This window comes from Saprolegnia diclina, assembly GCF_000281045.1.
Source record: "Saprolegnia diclina VS20 unplaced genomic scaffold supercont1.12, whole genome shotgun sequence".
Classification (NCBI taxonomy): domain Eukaryota; phylum Oomycota; class Saprolegniomycetes; order Saprolegniales; family Saprolegniaceae; genus Saprolegnia; species Saprolegnia diclina.
This window is the reverse complement of record NW_008246079.1, coordinates 587122-609084: the sequence shown is the minus strand read 5'-3', so window position 1 is coordinate 609084 and position 21963 is coordinate 587122. Positions and strand designations below refer to the sequence as shown.

The 21963-nt window shown below is 60.3% G+C and overlaps 10 protein-coding genes across 10 annotated transcripts; 5 read left to right on the top strand and 5 right to left on the bottom strand.

The window, feature by feature from the left end:
* Positions 1-189: 189 nt before the first annotated feature.
* SDRG_04898 (hydroxyacylglutathione hydrolase) lies at positions 190-1164 on the top strand. Its single transcript, XM_008610588.1, has 3 exons — positions 190-515; positions 560-671; positions 721-1164. The coding sequence occupies exons 1-3, from the start codon at positions 207-209 to the stop codon at positions 1062-1064; spliced, it is 765 nt and encodes a 254-aa protein (XP_008608810.1). The 5' UTR covers positions 190-206; the 3' UTR covers positions 1065-1164.
* SDRG_04897 (hypothetical protein) lies at positions 1089-3544 on the bottom strand. Its single transcript, XM_008610587.1, has 8 exons — positions 2911-3544; positions 2569-2858; positions 2189-2524; positions 1994-2138; positions 1878-1939; positions 1566-1827; positions 1435-1518; positions 1089-1383 (listed from the first exon to the last, which is right to left on the bottom strand). The coding sequence occupies exons 1-8, from the start codon at positions 2968-2970 to the stop codon at positions 1246-1248; spliced, it is 1377 nt and encodes a 458-aa protein (XP_008608809.1). The 5' UTR covers positions 2971-3544; the 3' UTR covers positions 1089-1245.
* A 300-nt stretch (positions 3545-3844) lies between these two features.
* On the top strand, positions 3845-5774 carry SDRG_04896 (5-aminolevulinate synthase). The gene has a single exon (XM_008610586.1). The coding sequence runs from the start codon at positions 3956-3958 to the stop codon at positions 5537-5539; it is 1584 nt and encodes a 527-aa protein (XP_008608808.1). The 5' UTR covers positions 3845-3955; the 3' UTR covers positions 5540-5774.
* On the bottom strand, positions 5638-6822 carry SDRG_04895 (hypothetical protein). The gene has a single exon (XM_008610585.1). It carries the CDS (start codon positions 6795-6797, stop codon positions 5922-5924), a length of 876 nt encoding a protein of 291 aa, XP_008608807.1. The 5' UTR covers positions 6798-6822; the 3' UTR covers positions 5638-5921.
* An 841-nt stretch (positions 6823-7663) lies between these two features.
* On the top strand, positions 7664-8370 carry SDRG_04894 (NADH dehydrogenase (ubiquinone) Fe-S protein 7; the record flags this gene model as incomplete). Its single annotated transcript, XM_008610584.1, has 3 exons — positions 7664-7808; positions 7859-8150; positions 8202-8370. The coding sequence occupies 3 exons, from the start codon at positions 7664-7666 to the stop codon at positions 8368-8370; spliced, it is 606 nt and encodes a 201-aa protein (XP_008608806.1).
* Positions 8371-8440: 70 nt separating this feature from the next.
* SDRG_04893 (hypothetical protein) lies at positions 8441-11342 on the bottom strand (the record flags this gene model as incomplete). The annotated part of the gene is made up of 14 exons (XM_008610583.1): positions 11134-11342; positions 11043-11090; positions 10932-10996; positions 10784-10889; positions 10539-10735; positions 10432-10493; positions 10266-10384; positions 10144-10212; positions 9845-10094; positions 9361-9800; positions 9103-9305; positions 8807-9058; positions 8626-8759; positions 8441-8581 (listed from the first exon to the last, which is right to left on the bottom strand). The coding sequence occupies exons 1-14, from the start codon at positions 11310-11312 to the stop codon at positions 8441-8443; spliced, it is 2265 nt and encodes a 754-aa protein (XP_008608805.1). The 5' UTR covers positions 11313-11342.
* A 327-nt stretch (positions 11343-11669) lies between these two features.
* SDRG_04892 (hypothetical protein) lies at positions 11670-13295 on the bottom strand (the record flags this gene model as incomplete). The annotated part of the gene is made up of 6 exons (XM_008610582.1): positions 11670-12016; positions 12064-12340; positions 12380-12544; positions 12588-12725; positions 12774-12882; positions 12926-13295. The coding sequence occupies 6 exons, from the start codon at positions 13293-13295 to the stop codon at positions 11675-11677; spliced, it is 1401 nt and encodes a 466-aa protein (XP_008608804.1). The 3' UTR covers positions 11670-11674.
* A 686-nt stretch (positions 13296-13981) lies between these two features.
* Positions 13982-15695, top strand: SDRG_04891 (hypothetical protein). Its single transcript, XM_008610581.1, has 4 exons — positions 13982-14368; positions 14414-14575; positions 14629-15066; positions 15113-15695. The coding sequence occupies exons 1-4, from the start codon at positions 14045-14047 to the stop codon at positions 15659-15661; spliced, it is 1473 nt and encodes a 490-aa protein (XP_008608803.1). The 5' UTR covers positions 13982-14044; the 3' UTR covers positions 15662-15695.
* A 766-nt stretch (positions 15696-16461) lies between these two features.
* On the top strand, positions 16462-18314 carry SDRG_04890 (hypothetical protein). Its single transcript, XM_008610580.1, has 4 exons — positions 16462-16940; positions 16990-17409; positions 17457-17577; positions 17628-18314. The coding sequence occupies exons 1-4, from the start codon at positions 16497-16499 to the stop codon at positions 18233-18235; spliced, it is 1593 nt and encodes a 530-aa protein (XP_008608802.1). The 5' UTR covers positions 16462-16496; the 3' UTR covers positions 18236-18314.
* A 51-nt stretch (positions 18315-18365) lies between these two features.
* Positions 18366-21188, bottom strand: SDRG_04889 (hypothetical protein). Its single transcript, XM_008610579.1, has 3 exons — positions 20654-21188; positions 19978-20602; positions 18366-19924 (listed from the first exon to the last, which is right to left on the bottom strand). The coding sequence occupies exons 1-3, from the start codon at positions 21128-21130 to the stop codon at positions 18438-18440; spliced, it is 2589 nt and encodes an 862-aa protein (XP_008608801.1). The 5' UTR covers positions 21131-21188; the 3' UTR covers positions 18366-18437.
* Between the last annotated feature and the right edge of the window lie 775 nt (positions 21189-21963).

Here is a 21963-nt window from a genome sequence, read left to right as displayed (position 1 = left end):
TTTGCTTGGAGGACGTTGCTACCCATGGCTTTTGGATGGCTTTGGCTTGTGCGACATCAAATCTAAAGGAACAGTGTATTTTGGATACACTGGTTCAAACAGAATATTATATTGTAGAGGCTTACCGTTGGTATCAACATTAAATCCAAGAGGTTTTCCGCCGAAGCCCAAGATTGCCATTTTGGAATTTGGAATTCGCAGCGAAAATGGCAAAGGTGGTGGTGATTCCCGTGCTCTCGGACAACTATGCGTACTTGCTCGTGGACGAAGCGACGAAAACGGCGGCTGCCGTGGACCCTGTCGAGCCGCGCAAGGTGCTGGACGCGGCCAAGGCCCACGACGTACGCCTCACGCACGTGCTCACGACGCACTCGCACTTTGACCATGACGGTGGAAACCAAGAGATGCTACAACTGCTGCCGCATCTGACGATCGTCGGCGGCAAGAACGACCGTGCGAGCGCCGTCACGCACGAAGTCGACCATGATGATGTTGTGCAGATTGGCGCGCTGCAGGTATTGGTCTTGTCTCTCGAAATGTTGTCACAATGCGTCGACAGGTCCGCGTGCTCTACACGCCGTGCCATACCCCCGGCCACGTGCTCTACTTGTGCGACGGCAACCTCTTTACGGGCGACACGCTCTTCATTGCGGGCTGCGGCCGCTTCAACAGTACGTGCCGCCCACAAGTCGAATGAGATCACGGTGAATGTTGTTGTAGGCGGCACACCGGCACAGATGCACCATGCGCTCAATACGGTGGTCGCACAGTTGCCGCTGGACACCAAGGTCTACTGCGGACACGAATACACGACCAACAATCTCGCGTTCGCGGCTGCGGTCGAGCCTGCGAACAAGGCCATTGCTGCCAAGCAAGCCTGGGCATCGGCGCAGACAATCACGGTCCCATCGACGATCGCCTCGGAGCTCGAGACCAACCCGTTCTTGCGCGTGACGGTGCCCGCGGTGCAGGCATACACACAGGCGTCGGACCCGATCGAAGTCATGGGCCGTCTCCGCGAGCTCAAGAATTCTTTTGGAAACGGTGCTGGCCCGCGCAAGTAGTTGCTTTCGTAGCTCATACAATAATGACAATTTTGTGCACATGTTTATAAAGGAAGTTGGTATACTTCCTTTTGTGCAGTGGGTGTTCACTCCAAATCGATAATAATTTGTTTGGCCGCCGTTTATCGAGGCCATAAGAGCCGAGTATGATGACGATACGAGGTTAGGGTTGAGTGCACGACTATATACGCGCCGTCTTGGGGCTTTCGCGGGGTCGCCGCGGGGACGTCGAGTCGAGGTATTCGCACTTGGACACAAATTTGAGCGGCGTCTCGGTTTCCGTGAGGTTGGGCAGTCGCACCGTCTCAATCGCTTGGGCCTACACCGTCGTTCATTGCTGCATCCAGCAGACATTGGGAGGTCGTCCTACGGTCATGAAGCGGCGCGCCATTACAGTTTTCTTGGCCTTGCGTCCCGGGCTCGGCTTGTGCGGTATCAAGGGGTGGTCGCCGCCCTACCCGATGCCTCGATGAGACTTTTACACGACCGAAGCGTGGTTACGGCCATGAACCGGTTGTACTGCAAGACGATTCCGATACTGCGCTGGGTCTTGCTTCGCGCTTCGAGATGCGTCTCGAGCGCCTCTTTCCACGGCGTACCGGGATCCAATAGCGTGGGTTCTGCTTCGGGCGCTGCAGTTTGCTTGGACGGCGACGTGCGGCCGTGCACGAGGTCGTACTTGATTTGCTTGTCCGCGATACTTGCCTGCTGGGCCGCCACAAGCTGCTGCTCGACGGCCATGCGCTCCTTGTAGTGCATTTTTCTAGTAATAGTTTGCATCCAAGGTACAGAGGTGGACGAATCGTGCCGTACTGAAATAATTTTTCGTAAAATTTGACTTTGCGGGACAACGTTTCCGTCATTTCTGATAGAATCTAGGCACGAAGAGGTGTGTCAACCCAAACCTGTAGGAACATATAGGATCGTACATCCGTGTTGTTGCGCTGCTCTTGCTTTTCCCGCAAGAGAGCATCGGTCTGCTTGATGAGCTTTTCAATCTTGGACGACTGGTACCGAAGTTCGAGCGTAAGGCGTTCGTTCTCTTCGACGGCGCGACGCGTCGTGCCATCGAGGCTACATATGCAGTCGGGTAAACCCGAGTCGCTCAACACTGCCGTGTCTACCTCTCGGTCATCATCTTGTGCATGTCGTCGCGCGTTCGAAGGACCTCGTCTTCTTGTTGCTTGCGCATGCGCTGGATGTCGGTAATGCTCTTCTTCTCGAGCTCAGTCACCTGGCTCACAAGCTGGTGCTGAAGGTCGTTGCGCTCGCGCGTCAGTCGGTCAATGTCACGCTGCATCCCCTCCTTTACAGCCTTGAACGATCGCATCTCGTCAAGGAGCTCGTCCGCTTCCTTGTACTTGGCAAAGTACATATCCCGATCTTGTGTCATGGCATCCAGTTTTTCCTGCATGGCCCGAATCGCGCCGTTCGTCTGCTGCAGCGCTTCGGTCTCCAGACTATGTACAGTTCAATCAGTAATCGACAACGTGGACCGGACTACATGGCTAGCTTCTCTTGGAGCTCGTCGATCCGCTTCATCTTGAAGAGAATGACACGCTCACGGTCTTCAATGCCCGCCTCGAGCGCGGTCTGGAGCTCCTTGACGCGCGTATGGAGCGCCTTGTTTTCGACTTGGAGCCGACCGAGCTCGACCACCTGCTGCTCGAGCTCATACTGCACCTTCTGGTCCTTGAGCGCGCGCTGGGCTGCGATGCGGAAGGACTCGATCCCATCTTTCTCGAGGGGGTTGCCTGCCGCTGACATTGCACTTGGGTGCCGCGCCGACCACGTCTATTTTTAGACTCCTGATTTGATGGGCATCGTACTTCAAATAGTGTCATACAAGAATCCATGAGCGGCGCCCCCAGACGCGATCACTCGGGCCGCAACCCACCTCGAGCATGCACTTTCAACACAAGTAGGAAGTGCGCACGCTCCAAGTCGCTGCGAGAATGTTAACATATGATGGTGTTGGTGCTGTCTAAAAGCGTGCCTTACATACACTATTTGAGTGCGCTGCAAGGCGAGAGTTGGATCGACACAGTGCGTACGTGACCGATGACGCTTATCGCGCTCGGGCTCGATCAAGCGTGAGCGCTGGACGGCACATGAAGACGCACGTGGAAGCTCGGCGAACGCCTCGTTCTTCCACCGGCCGTTCAATTGCTGGGACACTCTTTTCCACCAATCACACGCGCCCTCGCCGGCTGGATTTGGTTGGCAACTGGAGCCTCGTCATCGTCCTCGCAACTTGAAACTCAAGATCGACGTCGATCGTCGCCGTCGAGCTGCGGCTAATCACAAGGTTTATGGTGTAGCCATAATCGCAGCGATTGCGGTGCGTAGTGGGTGGTAATACCACGAGGAGCGCGGAAGAGTAGCCGACACGACTTGAACGAGACGGCAACCCGCCCGTCGCCATGCAACCCTGCAAGGTGAAGAGAAGGTACACAGCCAGTCCTCAAAGTCGTTTCGACTGATAAATCAGAACAAACACATTTAATTCAGGCGCCGCTTCGCGAGCAGCCGGATGCGAATGAACTCGTGGCTGACAAAGTCCACTGGCCACATAAAAATTCTCATCCGTTGTAGGTTTTCCATAAAAATACATACAAACGCCAAGTGTATACTCACCAAACAAAAATAATATACCCCATGGTAGCCATGTGCAATGCAGCGTATTTCTGTGACGTTCGTCATAAAATAATTATTAATTTTCATTTTTCACGCAGTTTCCCCCGTATTCGAAAGCGTAAAGTAAAAAAAATAGGCAAATTAATTGACGCAGGACGCCCGAGGACTGCATCTTTGTATACCGCGGTTGAAGGCATCGAACGCTCGACCCATTCTTCGATTTCCCCGGCCTTCGGTACCACTACGATCGAACCATGGCTCTGACCCGGTCCAGCGTCGTCGCCTCGCGCCAGCTCGCCAAGGCCTGCCCCTTCATGCACGCGTCCAGCGTCACCAAGCAGGCGCTTGTGCCCAACATCGCCAAGCTCGCCAAGATGTGCCCGCACATGTCGACCATGATGCAGAACCAGGCGCAGGAGGCCGAGGCGATCACGACCAAGTTCCAGGAGGTGACGTTCACGGCGCCGTTCGCCAAGCCCACGCCGGCTCCCAAGAAGGTGCAGCCGTACCGCCGCCCGGCCGGCAAGTACGAGCGCCTCGGCGGTCTCAGCCACGACGAGTACGAGCGCGGGTTCCAGAAGACCATCTCGCGCATCAAGAGCGAAGGCCGGTACCGCCAGTTTGCCGACCTCGAGCGCAAGCGCGGTGAATTCCCCAAGGCCACGTACCACGAGTCGCCGACAAAGACCAAGGAAGTGATTGCGTGGTGCGCGAACGACTACCTCGCCATGGGCCAGCACCCCAAGGTCGTCGGCGCGATGCAGGAGTTCCTCTTCAAGTCGGGCGGTGGCGCCGGTGGCACCCGCAACATCTCGGGCACGAACCACAACCACGTGCTCCTCGAGAAGGAGCTCGCCGACTTGCACAAGACGGAAGGCGCGCTCCTCTTCACGTCGTGCTACGTCTGCAACGACTCGACGATCGCGACGCTCGGCAAGATCTTCCCGGGCCTTGTCATGTTCTCGGACGAGTTCAACCATGCGTCCATGATTGAGGGCATCATCCACTCCAAGTGCGAGAAGCACATCTACAAGCACAACAGCCTTGAAGACCTCGAGGCCAAGCTCAAGGCCGCCGACCCGAACGCGCCGAAGCTCATCCTCTTCGAGAGCGTCAACTCGATGGAGGGCACGATCGCACCCATGAACGAGATTTGCGACCTTGCCGACAAGTACGGCGCCATGACGTTCTGCGACGAAGTGCACGCGGTCGGCCTCTACGGCAACCGCGGCGCCGGCGTCGCGGAGCGCGACCACTGCATGGACCGCATCACGATGATCACGGGGACGCTTGCCAAGGGCTATGGCATCATGGGCGGCTACATTGCCGGCTCGGCCGCGCTTGTCGACGCGTTCCGTTCGACGGCCCCCGGCTTCATCTTCACGACGTCGATTCCTCCGATGCTGGCGGCTGGCGCGATCGCTTCGATCTCGCATTTGAAGGAGTCCCAGGAAGAGCGCATCGCGATGCACGCCAACTCGGCCGAGCTCAAGGTGCGCCTCGTGGACCTCGGCTTCCCGCTCCTTCCGAGCGTGAGCCACATCATTCCTCTCATGGTCGGTGACGCGATCAAGGTCAAGCAGGCGAGCCAGCTCTTGATGGAGAAGCACGACATTTACATCCAGCCCATCAACTTCCCGACCGTGCCGCGTGGTGAGGAGCGTCTCCGCATCACGCCGTCGCCCACGCACACGCCCGAGATGATGGACCATCTGGTCGAGTCGCTCATCCAGGTCTGGGACAAAGTGGGTCTCGAACGCTTCGCCAAGCCCCAGGAGCACCTCGCGGAAGTCCAGTTCTTCAACTACGAAGAGCCCGAGCTCCACCAGGCGGCGTAAAGAGTGTAACCTCTGCAATCAAACTGTTCCTTGGCAGCGTGCACTCTGCTGTGTTCCTCTCCACCCAATATTGTCTTTTCTGGTCGAGACGACTATCTGACGAGTTCGACTAAACTATATACTCTAGGTGTTGAAATAGAACAGTTGGGGACCAAGGTGTCAGTTCTACAGTCCAACTCTAACTTCAAGGATACTATAGTCGGAGTGGTTCGACTCGAGCGAAGTCTCAAAGCAGTGATTGCGCGTACGAGTATCATCGCTGGCGACGTAATGGCGAGCACCTCATCCCGCGTTCGACGACTGACTCTCGAGTCGGATCCGGCTAGATCCTTGGCAAGGAGCAGAGAGCTTGGAGAATTTATTGGTACGGGAATAGGAGCTTCTAGAGACACATAATGACGGGGAGCGCCGAGACGTCTTTGGTCGGCGGCTGCTTGGGCAAAATGGAGTCGAGGTAGTCTTGCGCAATGCCGAGGTGCTCCTCGAGCGTCTGCCGGAGCTGCTGGTTTTCGTGCACGACGCGGCCGAGCTCGGCCTCCTGCTGCTTGGCAATGTCGGCCCAGAGCACCTTCCCGCGCGGCGCGTGCTTCCCAGTATGGTGCGCCTTCAACGTGTCGATCTGCTTGGTCATGGCAAAGATCTCTTTTCGCAACGTGTCGATCTCGTCCTTCATGCGGTTGCGCTTCTTCCCGGCCGACGCCTTGCTCAGAAGCTTCTCGTCGTCCTTCTCGAGCACGTCCGACGACGTCGGTGACGACACGGGCTCGGGCGGTGGCGTCGAGGCCGCGAGGATCGGTGCGTCGTCAAACTCGTCTTCGCGGCGCTTGGTCTCGCGCTGCCACACAAAATGCTCTTCCATCTCCCGCCACGACCGCTTCATCGCGGGCCCAGCATTGGCGTGATGTTGCAGATGCGCATGTTGGTGTTGATGCTGCTGCTGCTGCGGAGGGTGCAAATGCTGTTGTTGCGGCGTGTTGTGTTGCAAAGCGCTTTGGTCGTCGTGGCTGCGCGGGTACAGCATTGGCTTGCCGCTCTCGCTGTGCTCCATCGATGGCTCCCACTGCGGCTTGGGCCACTCGCCATAGTGCGCTCGCTGCGGCGGCAGGCTCGGTGGCAGGTGCGGCGAGTAGTACGCGCCGAAGGGCTTGGCGTCGTCGGCGGCGTCCCGCGGCCCGCTCTGGTCCGGGCGCGGGTACAAGATCTGGATCTTGCTCGGGTACTCGGCCGGCGTCGACGTCGGGAGCGTGCGCTTGAGCATCGTCGCCTCTCGAGTTTTGCGCAAGTCGAAACCTACGAACAGGTAGGTGCACCTTTTCTACTCGCATTTTAATGCGCCCGATTCACGATTGGATACAAACACCAAGGTAAAAGCAAATCGTTGGCATTAAAATGCAACGCGATATAAAAGGCCAGCAGACGCGCATGATTACACCCCATCGCAGCTGATCCAAACACCTTGCGTTCTGTATGTAACGAAATAGAATGGCCGGCGCCGCCAATTCGGACATGTCCGATTTATAAGCGCCTCGTTTAAGGCTTATTTTCGGCCCACGGCCTCGCGACCAAACCTTCGGCGATTCCCTACCCCTCGTTCGTGCCGGTGCGCGCGTGTCAAGTTCGCCTTGCCATTGACGACAAGGGCAAGCGCAAGCCGGCGACGCGCAATCGTCACCGCCGCAAGCATGCGACGGCCCAAAGCATGCGCACACATACTTAGGTTGAAGCACCGGTCCATGCGCTCCTCGACGCATCCACCGGGCAGTCGCCATCGCTTAAACCTTCCATGGGCCCTGCCCACACACTATTTCTGAGGTGTGTGATGGCGTAATCATTTCGCACTCGCCACTGTAGTCGCACCCTGTGGCGAGGACCGGGGTCGATCGGGACCTGCGTGATGAATAGGAACAACGCTGAACTATTGTACCTCGATCGTGTCCACGAGTGCGTGTGCGCTCTCTGGCCAAGGACAAGGGCGTTCAAGAAAATGAAACCACACTATTTCAGTGCGAAACGCTGTGGACTTCATATTGCGTCGCTAGCGAATGCCAGGTGCGCGAACTTGCGAGACGAGCCCTCCATTGGACGGTTGCCAAGGCGCCTGTTTTCCATCTTCCCTTCGTCGCCATGCTCGCTCGCTCCTTGGGTCGCACGTCGGCGCTCGCGGCTCGCTCCTCGTCGGCCGCTGCGCCCTTCGCCACGAACGCGGAGCTCTCGCCGCGCGCCAGCGTCTCGGACCTCATGGCCCCCAACAACGCCAAGAACAGCGTCGGTACGTCGTGCATCATGCGCCAAGCTCCATCTGACGCCATGCTGCTGTAGAGTACGTTGTGAGCAAGGTTGACGACCTCGTCAACTGGGCGCGTCGTGGCTCGATGTGGCCCATGACCTTCGGTCTTGCTTGCTGCGCCGTCGAAATGATGCACACGGCCGGCTCGCGCTACGATTTCGAGCGCATGGGTATGGTCTTCCGTGCCAGTCCCCGTCAGTCGGATGTGATGATTGTGGCCGGCACCTTGACAAATAAGATGGCGCCCGCCTTCCGCCGCGTCTACGATCAGATGCCGGAGCCCCGCTACGTCGTGTCCATGGGCAGTTGCGCCAACGGTGGCGGGTACGTTGGCTTGTCTCTTGACAGGATATGCTCATGCGTCGATTGGAATAGCTACTACCACTACTCGTACTCGGTGGTGCGTGGTGTCGACCGTATTATTCCCGTCGACATTTACGTCCCGGGCTGCCCGCCCACGGCCGAGGCCTTGTTGTACGGCATGTTGCAGCTTCAGAAGAAGATCAAGAGCAACAAGAGCCTCTTGCTCAAGCTGCGCAAGTAAGCAGCTCCTGTCCGCGTCACTTGGCAACTCCTCCAACTCCTCCAACGACGTGCAGTAATATACGAGTGATTCACATGCGTCGCCCGAGTTGATGTACGAAAAGCAGCAACGTGGCATGCACTGCTCGAGGTAGCCCGACGTCATTGGACACGAGCTGCTTGGGGCAGCGCATCGCATCAGAGAGCGTGCGCAGACCATGCTCGTACAGCGTCTACCGACAGCTTCATCATGGGCCACAGGACGCGATCGCCGTACCTCGATCCACGGCAGCGCATGCGCCGTGGCAGCCTTCCACACAGAAGGAACGGGGCGTAGGCGGTTCGCGTGGCCGACGGGCGCCATGGCATGGAAGAAGGCGTGCAAGACAAGCAAGTCGATGGGCTCGACCGCTACAAGCAGCGTCGACCACCATTGCCGCGCACTGTGGTCGTAGTACCGTCGGCATTAGCCATCGACGAAGCGGTCGGACGCTCGATGAACGTGTGGCCGCACGTGGCGCACGCAGTGGCATGTCGCTCGACCTCGAGCATGGCCCAGCAGTGGTCACACAGCGTCTTGTGCAAGCCCATCTCGCGATGAAACGTGCCGTACGATGCGAGCGTGCGTGGGTCCGTCGTTGCTGGCGAGGCCACGAGGCGCCGTCGCGCATCGGTCGCGCGCGCCCACTCGGCCAGGAGCGCGCGTGCATCTACGCACCGAGTGCTGCTACCAGAAGCAGTCGTGCCGTCGTACCGTGATGCAACGGCAGGCGGCGCGACCCTGCGAGGTAGGCAGCGTACGATAGCATCACACACGATGCCTCGACGCGGCTCTCGATGTCGAGTCGCTGCGCAGGCCGGTCGCTCTCGTGCCGGAACCATGCGCTCACGCGCTCGAGAAAGGATAGGAAGAGCCCGCGCCACGGCCAGCGCTCGACACGCGTCGCCACGCTCGCTCTGAACCACCACTGTCAGCCGTTTTGCCACGCACGGATGAGGACCGACGACGTACCCAAAGCAACGCTGGAGCGCGTCGGGCAACCACGTCGAGAGCGGGTCGAGACGCGTATACGGCAAGGAGTACTCGATGGCGCATGTCGCCCATATCTCGTCGTTGGTCGCATCGCAGCGCGCGGCCATGTCCGCCGTCAACGTCGACACCACGAATGCCGCGGGCACCGTCCCCGCGTCCCGCCACTGCGACTCGTAACGCGCGACGAGCGGGTGGAGGTCGTTCCGAACGTGCTCCAAGTAGCGCGGGCGGGCGTCGACCAAGTACCGGCGCGTGGTACGCTGGATCGACGCAGCAGCCCGGTGCATTCCCTTCCTTAGCCCGTCTTCGTAGAGTTGTCGTCGGCGCAGGCGGTCGTGTTGGACGATCGCCACAAACTGTCGCCAGCCGCCAAAAAAGGCCCCGAGCAGGCGGCGCCACACGCGTTGTCGAATGCGCAGCTGATTACGTCAGTGACAAGCCCATGCCGACGGTGGTGACGTACCTCAACGTGGCGTCGGTGGACGGTGTAGCGCGCGGCATGGGCGATGGGCTTGGAGCGCAGGAGCATGTACGTGACAACGCCAAGCTGCCGCAAGGCGTGGGCGCGCCGGAGTTGGAGGCGAATCGCGATCGCTTGGAGCATGCGCCACCAGCTCGCGAGCGTGGTGGCCGCCGCCACTGCGTCCTCGAGGTGCCGTCGCTGCATATTGGTCGTGAGCCGCAAGAGACAGGCGGCATGTGACGTGGCGCGCCTACAGGCAGCAACGTCGAGACCCATTCACTTCTTAGCGAATATCCTACCGGATCTCACACGCGCGGTAGATGGAGCGGCGGATGAAAAAGGCCGACCGCACGGGCCGCATGCGGAGCCTGCGCACACCAGCGTATGGCACTTGCCACGTGAGACGCACATTGGTATGTACCGAGCCGAGACGAGGGTGACGGCGGTGTGCAGCAGCGGCTGCACGAGGCGCTCGTACAAGAGCGCGACGCGCGTTGCGTCGACGTCGCGCTGCAACGTCGGGAGCCGCCGGCTGAGAAACTAAGACATCAGTGGTCAAACAGAGCGTCCGCAGCCATCGCAAATACGTTGCTGACAATCGTCGGCGCATAGGTTGATGGAAACCCATCAATGAGGGACGTCGCGACGTCTAGAGCCAAAACCTGCACAAGGACAAGCAAACGCTGTGGTGTACCGTTGCCGTTGGCATCCTGCAGCTGCGCTTGCAGCGCCACGTGGGTCGCTAGAAGAGCGTCGCGCTTGGCTTGCAACGCGAGCAGCTCGTGCCACGTCATTTGGTACGCTATCCGGCGCTCCCGGAGTCGTTCGAGACGAGTGCAGAGGCGGTCGGGTGGCCTATACACGAGGCGCGCGTCGCCTCCGTATATGCTCCTTGCGCCATCTCATCAGTGTCGATAAAGTCTGTCAGAGATGCATTACGGGCCGCGCAGGGCGTCCTTGGCTCGGCGCAAAAGCCACTGCCGACAACGATACCCGCGGTAGACGCGCTGAAGCGTTCGTGCCGCGCGCTCAAACTTGGCCATGCCTAGCCCAGTGTCGTCATACGAGGTGTGTTGCTACGGAGAACCTCGTTTGGTGCTGTGGCGCTTGTGGGCGTACAGTGCACGAAAGAAGCGGCGCCGGCGCACAAACCTGGTCGAGTGCCTCAGGGCTCTGGCTCATGAGACGCTGCACGCACCCGCGCCACCGCCGTTGGATTCGCGTGGCCATTTTGGACCGAAAGCGGCTACACCACACGACTGAGCAGCAGCAGACGGACGCATGAATACCGGCACGAGACCGTGCGGGGCGAGGTACGGACGGCGGCCGCGACGTCAAAGCGCCGGACGTGCGCCGATAGCGCCGGGCCGAGCAAATGAAAAAACTCAGAGACGACGACGACGCAGCGCATGGAAGCCACGAGCCGCCGCGCGTGGTGGACCTCGGCCTCGAGCGGCCGCAAGAGCATGCACCCAACGCGACTAAAGATAGCCTGTGCTTTCGTACCGATATCATCCCAAACAGATACGGCCGTGTAATGATGGACGAGTCTACAACTGGTATGCTGACGTGCATCTGCTAGTGCCACCCTCCGCCAACCAAGCGTGCTTGACGCCCATTGCCATGTCGCTTGCATCACGTGGCAAGGTGCGGTCGGCGACAGAGGATGCTCGAACTGAGTTGACGAGTCCAACCGCGTCTCTCAACAAAGAAGCTCCACCCCCTCTCCACTCGAAACGACATGCCCAAGTGCAAACTGGCATGCTACTCTGCCACGTCATTAGTGTCGTACGTGCACGGTTCCGCACATTGGGGCGCAAGGCAGTGCTCTTATTTCGCGGGCTTTGCAAGCTGCAGTGCGATGCGTGCGTAGCCGAGAAGCGTCGCCTCGACATGCGCAAACGGCGTGTCCTTGATCGCGATCACATCGTAGGCGGGCGATCCATCCTCGAGCTTGGCGTGCATGTAGAGCTCAACCCCGAAGCACGCGCTTTCGCCGTACTGCTCGGAGCCGTCCCACGACGCAGGCCGGTACTCACTCGTCAGTCGCCCGGCTAACCGGAAGGCCTGGAGGTGCGTCCATTGATACCGCGCATTGGCCGTCGCGTCCCGCGACAGCTTGCGCGTGTTGCGGTGAAAAAAGATCTCGCGGCCAACGTCGTCGTACTGCACCTACAAGACGCTCGTGTCGCCACGTCATCACCCAATTATAGAGTTACCATGCTGAGCCCGCAAAACCGAGGGTACTGCGGGTGGTGCACACCGAGGGCTCCTGGCGGCCGTGCCACCATGCGAAAGCTGCTCTTTGTCTTGAGCCACGCGAGGCGGTAGAGGTCCTTGTCGCCCCAGACGAGGCGCAGGCGCGTTAAGAGCGGCGGGCGCTCGATGGCGTAAAACATGAGCATGTGCAGCGCTCGCTCGTGCCGCCGCCGGTCCACGAGCACTTGACCACTCTCTTGTTCAAACATATCGACGGGCGGGAGGTCCAGAAGCTCCCTGCATCGTGTTCGATTGTATCAACTTGATAGTCTGTACCAGAGAAGACTTTCGTTGTGCACGTTGAAAATCGAGTTGGTCGGCTGCCAAAAGTCGGGCCAGAAGACCGCGCCGTGGGCCTTGTACGCTGGTAGATCAAAGAGGTACGTGGGGTCCGCGATCGCAAAGTTGTCCGTGTCCAGCAGCAGTACATGTTGGAACGCACTATCTCATATCGAGTACAGCGATGCTACGCGAGAAGGAATACCTGTAGAAGAGAGCGTAGGGCTTGGTGTAAAAGCCTGTGGCGCGCGGGTCTTGGATGCGGCGAAGCGATAGAAGCATGTCGTGCGATAGAAGATACGTCAGGATCGGGTCAGTCAGCGCCGTCTCGTCGCTACGATACCTGCAACTTGCATGTAGCCGCAGCAGGCAAATGTGACAGAATACGCACCACAACTCGATTGGCAAGGAACAGCCCAAGGCGCGGAGTGAGTGGATGCTGGCAAACGCACTCACGAGCGACGCGCTTTGGACGACCATGACGATGCCCCGTTCGCCCTCTACCATCTCGTTGTGGATGACGTCGCGACCGCATGGTCGTACCGAGGGCGTACCACGGCTGCGTAAAGATTGGCGCAGTCGGCGTATGCACATAGCGCTCCGAGAGCGGGCCAAAGTCCATAAAGGCGCGCGCGTCCCGGCACGAGTATTGGACATAGTGCTTGGTCGACGAGCATGTCGAGCGCATGGCGGTAAGGGTAGCGCCCGACGACCTGTTGCTGATTACGCACGCGCCCATCGCCGGAAGCTTTAGGTCTTCGGTGCAGGCGTTGCGCTGGTCGCGCTCGTCGCCGCACGTGCCTGCGGACTGCCACCCAATGCACTCAAAGTCGTCGATGGCCCAGACTGGCCGCAGCGCTGGCGGCGAGGACGCGCTCTCGGCCAGGTGCATGGCGTAGAAGACGTACACCATACCGCAGGCCCATAGGTGAAGAGCCACAAAGAGCGCGCCGTACGATCGCCGCATATCCACAAACTGAAAGATACATAAGGTCGAAAACCCCTGCAATTTAATACGTGCGTTTCGGCGTGCCACGTCATCGAACCCGCGGCTTTGGCAGACAACGCGTTGTCAATGGCCAGGCCTACGGTAGCAGCGATATAGCCTTGGCGAAGTGAGCCTACGTACCTTGTTGGTACCAGAGCTCTGCGCGTTCCAGTGCGAGAGCGTTAAAGTCGTTGCTGGATGACGTCGAAGGGACGGTCACTCGGCCATTGAGCAAAGTACAACTCCGCCAAAGCCTCGTACCACGCGCTATCGAAGAGCACCTCCATACCGACATGGCTTTGGCTTCGGAATCGGCTCCGAGCCTCTTCAAGATACGGGTGCGTGGCCCGTTGCGACTTTATAGCACCGTATTTTCGGATAGAGCTGTAGCCTTATCCCTACTCGCACCATTCCGAAGGGCGTGGCACGTGCTCATGGAAGCGGCTTTGCCCGCTCTGGGTGCCAAGAGGCGCTGGCGGGCGGGCTGGCGGCTGCGGCTGCCTGCAGCAAATGTTTCGCCGCGTCCTCCCGTATCCGGATGCTGCTCGTCAATCCCACAACAACCGTATTTTATTCCAAATATGTATTCGGTATTCAAATACCAAGTAAATCGATCATGTTTTTTTAAAAATGTCGGACTTTCCAGTAAACGGCAATCTCAAATATCGGGCACGATGGACGACCGCGAGAAGACGACGTCGTTTGCGCAGAACCTCTCGCCCGAGGACCTCGACTACCTCAAGCAGATCGCGCGCAAGACATGCGCGCGCGTGGCCAGCGCGTCGCGCATGGACGCCGGCGCGGCCATCCGCTGGGAGCCGCTGGGCTGCAAGGACGGCGTCGACCTCTACTTTGGTGCGATCCCGGACGAGCGCGTCCGCTCGAAAGCGCGCAAGTACATGTGCGGCGTGACGTACATCATGGCCTCCATCGATGAAGTCGTCCAGCTCTTCCACTCCAAGTCGTCGCTCCAGCGCGTCAAGGACAGCGAGCCGCAGGTACATGACGGAGGTCAATGGGCGCATATGAACGAATACCTCTAGACGCGCTTCAACGCCTTCGAGCGCGATATCCTCAACACGCGGACGCTGCACAAGATCCGCAAGCGGACGAGCGCCAACCCGCGCCACGCGATCTCGCTCAAGTGGATGCGCCTCGGCTCGAGCGCTGCCAACATGGAAGACCGCGACTTTGTCTACCTCGAGGTACCATCATCCCACTGCTTCTCGCAGCGAAACAAGAGGCTCTCTGCGAGTAGTGCCAAGACACGATCTTTGACGAGAAGCTCCAGCGCCGCGGGTGGGTCTGCAGCATGCACTCGGTGCACCTGCCGAGCTGCCCAGTCCTCGACGGCTACGTCCGCGGCAGCCTCTACCGGTCGGGCTACGTGGTCCGTGAGACATCGACGCCGGGCACGCTCGAGCTCGTGTGCATCATGGACATGGACTTCAAAGGCACGTTGTCCGAGCCCGCGACCAACCTCTGGCTCAAGGCGCGCGTGCTTACGGTCAGCGGCGTGCGCCAGCACTTTGAGAGCCAATGGAACACGTCGCAGCTGCCGCCCGTCGTCCACGCGCCGCCCAAAGTTGTGCCCGAGGAAGAGCCCGAGGCGGCGTCTGCCGCGACCCACTGTGTCTCGTGCCACGACGAGTTCAATGGGTACAACCCGTCGACGACCTGTGTGCACTGCCAGCAGGTCCAGTCTTGGCCTGGTCGCGAGTGGCTGCTGACGCAAATCGTAGGCTGTCTGCCGCACGTGCTCGTGCGAGATCGACGAGACGAGCGAAGTGTGGTGCACGTCGTGCCTCATCCAGGCCAAGCAAGCCCAGCGCTTTGCGAACGACCAAGTGCCCGAAGAAGTCGACGTCCCTGAAGAAGACGAGATCGTGCACGAAGCGCTTGGTAGTCCGCAGCACGAGCACGCGCCTGCCCTTGACACCGACGAGGACCATGAGGACGACCTCCGGACTCGGAACCAGGTCGAGGAAGACGTGGCTGACTGTGATGCGTCGATCGCGTCGGCGACGTCAGAGGGCCATGTCTCGGGCGTGGTGCAACCAGCTGGGTTCTTTGCACGCGCCTGGACCGCTGACGTCGACGACGCGACGTGGCATCCGGACGACGAGGCCGCGCAGATCCAGAGCCACATTGCAGCGCTGAGCGATCTGCCCGCACCAAGTAGCGCCATGGCCGCGCTCGCCCTTCGGCGCCTCATGCGGGCTAAGACGTTCGACGAGCAAAAAACGCGCCTCGCCATCGTCAACGTCTACCACGCAACTGCCGTCAACTAACTCGGTTTATTCAAAAAGAACTTGTGAGTCCTGCTTCGCACCTTACTCGCGCCACCCACGTCCCGACGCCTTCGTGACGTCGTCGGCCCATGGACAGAGACATGGCGTGTGCGTCGACGGACCACCGACGAGGCAGCGTCCACCGCGTTGCATCCTTTAGAAAGGCCGTCGTCCACGAGCGCCGACCGCACAGACGCGGCTGCCTTCCTGGCCTCGATCAGGTTCGCCGAGCGGGTTGCCTGTCCATGAGCTTCTCAGTCTACGGCAACCTGGCGTGTCATCAGGTCTCTCTCAAGACCGTCTCAAATGCCCCGACCCCGGCACATCTGTCGCCACTTGAAGTCCTCAGGTCCTATCGATGCTCTTCACCCATGCGAGAAGCTCGACAACGCAGCCACGCGCAATCCCCACGCAACGCGCCGTTTCTTTGGCCCGCAGCTGGGACGAGCAACCCTCGTCCTTGCGGTAGCGTGTCAAATGACGTAGCCACCACCTGAAGGTAGAGGTATTCTGTGTCAACGGGGCACGTGCTCCAGGCGACAAAGACTGGTACTGCTTCTCGTTGGCGAGCACCCATGCTAGCTAATACTCAGGCTTGCAGAGACTCATGACGACGATGTATACTACTCGGTGCGACAAGGCGGGAGAGCCTTGTAGACGAGGGAGACACTCTTGAGATATCCCTTCGCGACCTGCAAGAAGGTCGCCAATCGAACGACGCCGTTCTCGCATACAAACCGCAAGTCAAATGCGCTGAATATAATTCGGTTCGATCGAAGTTGGAACGTCGTTCGAGGCGTAACGGTCCCGTGTCACGCGGACGCCACTTGTCAAGATGCACTTCGCCGTCGGAGGCTTGAGCAACGAGGCGACGCGCGAGCTCACGGCCGTCGCCAAGCGGTCCTCGAGCGCGCTCCTCAGCGTCGCGCTGCGCTCGCAGGACTCGCCCATCGTGTGGGCCCGCGCCGGCGCGGCCGAGAACGTCCAGCTCTTCACCGGCGAGGCCAAGGTGCCTAGCCGCCTCGCGCCACTCCAGTACATGTGCGCCCACACGCAGGTGCACGCGACGCTTGCGGCGCTCATGCCACTCATGCTGTACCTTCCGCTGCACGGCGACTTTCGCCGGTACGTCCACGACACGGTGGTCATCAACAGCCACACGCTCTTCGACATTGAAAAGCCCGAGCTCGCGCAACCGTACCGCGCGACGAGCATCAACTGGATGTCGATCCGCAGCGCATCCTCGCTCATGCAGAACCGCGACTTTGTCTACGTCCAGGTACGCAGTCGTGACGCCACCGTCGTCGACGCTCATCGGCATGTATTAGCACCAAGACGAGCTCGAAGGGCCCACGAAAGGGTGGGTCTCGTGCATGCACTCGGTCAACCTCCCATCGTGCCCGCCTCTGTCGGACCGCCACAGCCTCGTCCGCGGCGGCGTCTACTCGTCCGGGTTTGTGTTTCGCGAGTCCAAGCGACCGGGGGTCCTCGACGCCGTCTTTGTGCTGCAAGTGGACTTCAAGGGCAAGGCGCCGCGTCTGCTGTGCACGAGCACGCTCAAGCAGTGGGTCTCGAGCCTCGGCCGCATCGCTGCGTACTTTGCACGGCCCAAGCACCTCGTGCGCCCGAGCTTTGCCGTCGATGACGACGACGACGCGCCCCGGCGCAAATCGGACGTCTGCCGCGTCTGCGACCAAGCGTTTAGCGGCTTTCGCATCGAGAAGGAGACGTGCCGCAAGTGCCAAGTGGTACTACGTCCGTGTCTGTCTCCAAATGTGCTCACTTTTCAACGTAGCAAATCTGCAGCAAGTGCGCCGTCTGGAGCGAGGTCGAGCTCGACGTCGTCGGCATTCTCAAGGTGCTCGTGTGCACGCCGTGCGCCGTGAAGGAGCAGCATCGCCTCCAGTCGCTCCTCGGTACGACAATCCTTGTGTGCAACTATCGCATGAAGCAGCGATTTCGTTAGAAAGTGCAGTGCCTCAAGCCAAACCCACCCGGGCCAGCATGCCGGCACCGCCCGTCCGCGCCAGCGTCTCGGCGCTCCCGACGACCTCGAGCAGCAAGATGCGGTCGCTGAGCCTCTACGACGATGGCCTTGGATCGGCTGACGCCAAGGGCATGATCCCACTGCGCTACTCGCCCGCGCGGCAGTCGTACCAAGAGGTGCCCTCCGAGCCGCGCCGGTCCCGCGCGTCGCTGCCCAACGCCGGCGTGCGCTCGTCGATCATCGAGCTCAACGGCGCCTACACCAAGCCAGCGGCGCCGCCGATGGCGCCACGTTTCGTGCTCGGTCGGCACGCGAGCGAGTCGAGCGTCTCGCTCTCCGAGCTCAAGCGCGCGCACTTCGAGCGCACGTCCATGTCACTGCCCATTGCCGAGCCCGACGACTCGACGCGCTGCGTGTACGACGACCCGGACTCGGCGTGGCGGCCGCTCGACACCATTTCGTCCACGGGCGCGCGCGCCGCCTCCGAGAGCGACGAGTCCGACACGCCAAGCATGGTCCAGCTCTACACCCTCCGCGGGTCCCGGCTTGACACGACCGAGGCCGTGGTGTCTGGCTGCCTCTTGTAGTCAAGCGCCTCCTATTTACTAGTTTGCAGCTATCCTTCATGGAATAATTCGCAACCCTAAACCCTCAACGTTCCACAACCAACGTCGTGCTTCTATCGTCGGTGCTCTGCCCAAGGCCAGGGGTTTTAAGTCGACACGACAACAGATATTACAGAGCGCACGGGCGCGCGCAGTTAACTTAGTATACTGACGGTCTACTCGCCTACTGCGGGTCTTGGACAGCGGCGCGCAGCGTCTCTTTGATCTGCTCGCGCTCGGTCGCGTTGGCCATGCGGAGACGCTCCATGAGCAGCGCTGTGAGGTACGCGACCGAGTCGTCTTCGTTGTTGCTACTGCGCAGCGGCCCGAGCATGTCTTCAATGCTTGCGCTGTGGTCAAAGTTCGGCGGACCTTCCTTCTTGACGTCCACCATCGGCGCCGGCTGGTTCTCGAGCTGCAGCGTCGCCTTCTTGTCCATCGGCTGCAAGAACATGTCAATGTCTTGGTCCAGAAACTTGGACACAGCGACGGCTGTCGGGCTCGACCCGTTCCCGAGGCGGTTGTTGTTGTTCGCGGCCGTCGACGGATTCGCCGCCGGTGGCTGCGACGGCATGTCGACGACGATCGAGTCGCGCTCGTCGGCAATGTACTCGTCCGGCGTCGCATCTGGCGTCGTTGCATAATACCGCGTTTCCTTGATGCGGTAGCGACTGCCCTTGTAGACCGACCCGGCGGGGATCGCGAGCGCGTTGGTGCTGCTCGCCTCGGGCACCGCTTGGGCCGTCGGTGCCACGAGGTTGGAGGTGCTCGCAATGATGTTGTCAAAGCGCATCTGCATCGGGTCAAACGCACGGGACGTCGACGGGCGGTCGATCCAACGCGGTGGCGCCTGCGGCGGCGCGCGGAACCGCCCGGACGCCGACGGCGGGTAGTAGTCGCGCGGCCGGCGCGCCAGCGATGCGTCATAGTCGTACGAGTTGTCCTCGTTGTTGCCGTCGTCGGCGCCTTGAATGATCTCGAGCCGGACCGTCGACTCGTGCGCACCGGGGCGCTGGTTGTTGAGCTGCGCGAGCACATCCGACGCGTTGTTGAGGTCGCGGAGGTCGATCGTCGTCGCTTCGCCCGACCGCGGCAAGTATTGCACTTGCGTCTGCCGGGGCCCCGGCCGGGGCACACGCGCCGGTGGCGGCGGCACGTACCGGCTCACCGACGTGCCCACTTCGTCGTACAAGTCGAGCACCGACTCGCGTTCGTTGACAAACGACTCGCGCGAGTCGGGGCGCGCCGGTGGAAAGTACGTCGAGTGCCGGTGAAAGCCATTCGATGGCGCTTGCTGCGGCGGATGGTACTCGGGTACGAGCGCCAGGTCGTGCTCGTAGCGCGGTGCAAAGCCCGACGGTCGGCTGAGCGGCTGGAGCGGCCCGGACGTCGACTCGCGGTAGCTCGGCTTGCGCACCATGTGGTCGGGCATGCGCAGTCGCATCGCGTATGGGTCGTCGTCCAGGAACGAGTCGCTCTGCATGGGCTTGGACATGGTGGCCCGCGGTAGATTGGGCTGCTGCAAGCGCGACGGGAACGGCCCTGGCGGCCCCGAGTTGGGCGACTTCATGTTGTTGGACGACGAGAGCGCGCTGCGCGTGTTGGGGTTGGCGCCATTGTTGTTATTGTTGTTGCTGTGGTTGTAGAGCTCGTGGCCCGAGCGCGAGCGTCCTAGTTGCATCAGAGAACTGAGATGTTGTCTTATTAAGAGATGGCGACGGTACCGAGTGCGCCGTTGGCGGCCGCTTGCCGGTTCTCGACGGCACAGAGCGAGCAAATGTGATACTTCTTGATGCCTTCGACGGGCACCGTGGGGCGCTGTTGCGTGCAGCAGCTGCTGCAGACGACTTCGCCGCACACGCGGCAGTTGTGCTTCTTCTTGAGAAAGCCAAAGCCGCCCGCACAGCACGCGCAGGTCGAGACGCCGTGCTTGGACTTGAGGTGGATGTCGCCAAGAAGCGCGACGCCGCCCTTGTGCAAAGCAGTGTTGGTGCTGTTGTTGTTGCTGTTGTTGTTGGCCGGGTACGACGGCATCGCATGCGGAACGGGCGCGCCGGCGCGCCGCAGGAAATGGTCGTCGATCGCGCGGAGGCAGCCGAGGCGCTGCTTCATGATGGACTGGCGCAGGTGCATCGGCAGCGAGCCCTTAAAGTCGATCTGGAGGAGGTAGATGGCTTCGAGCACGCCCGGCGTCTCGGTTTCTGTAAACACAAAGCCGGACCGGTACAAGCTGCCGCGGACAATGTCGTGGGTGCGCTCGAGACTCGGCGCGCTCGGGAGGTCGATCGAGTGCATTGCGCAGACCCACCCTCGCTTGTTGCGCTTGGCGTCCATAATGTCTTCTTGCGACTAGAACAATAGAGTGTACGATGAGAAGGAGGATACGGATGGATGGCGTACCTCGAGGTAGACGTAGTCGCGGGGCTTGGCCGCCATGGACGGCGACTCCATGAGAAACCACTTGATGCTGACCGAGTGGCGCGGGTACTTTTCTGTGCGCTGGCGCAAGTACTTGAGCGTCTGGTAGCTCGCGAGGTCCTGGTTGAACTGGCGCGTGAACTCGGCCGATGGCGTGAGGCCATGGGTCTGGCTCATGTGGTCGGCGTTGAAGAGGTCTGCGACCTGGTCGATGGTCGCATGCACGGACGTGACGCCGCACATGTAGCTCAGGAATTTCTCTTGCTCTGGCAGCGGGTCGTCGCCGGCGAAGAGCTCGACCTTGTTCTCGACGCCAAGGCTGCGCCAGCGCACGGCGACGCTGCCACTGTCGGCGCGCCGGGCCGCGTACGCCACCTGGGTGCATACATCGCGGCCGAGCCTCTTCATGCGCTCGATCTCATCGTCCGTGAGCTGCGGCGCGTTGAAGAAGGTCTGCATGTCCGAGCGTCGTCGTCCTCCGCCCGTCCAAAATGATGCAATGGGTTATACCCGAGCGCAAGTCGCCTCATAAGTCACGCGTGTTACCCCAATTCGGACTCGGACCTCGTCCAGGGCGTTGAAGTCCGAAACGAACACGATGTTTAACGCGTTTTATAGGGAATACCGTTTTTTGCGACCTGTTTTCAGCTTTGTTTCGGACTAACCGTGTTTGACCGCATTGGGTAAAACCGAATTCTACATGGCACCACGGCAGAGTGCGTGTCCCTTCCGCCGCCCATCAGCGTTTGTATTGTATAGACTGGATATTTGTATGCAACTCGTGTATTTTAATGTGACAAAATACAGTGTACCGAAGAGCCAGGTGGGTACTCGGTCCTCGTCGTCTCGATGCAGCCAGCGTCTTCTCTCATGCTCCTACGTGGCGAGGCCCAAGCAGCAGCAGCAAAAGCAGCAGCACCAGTGCCATGCTGCTGCAGCCGCAACGTCAAGTTCGTTGCCGCCATTGCTCACGCCTTCGCCGTGTCCGCAGCCGCATTAGTACACTGCCGACGTCCCGGCGCAACCACTGTGGTCGCGCCTGTCAGATCGCAGATAGCCGAGGTAGCGATCTGCAAGCTTCGTCGGACGTACGTACCGGTAAGCAACCATCAGCGCTTGGCGAGATGCTGCATAGTGCTCTGCCATGGCGCTTATTGCGTGGGGGTCGTTGGATGGCTTTGCGGGTCCTAAATGACGTGGCAGCGTCCTGGCGCAGCAAGGTGATGGCCACCCAACCACCATCCACTTGCGTCCAGCGTGCCTTGCACTGGCGTGTAAACAGCGCATTCGAA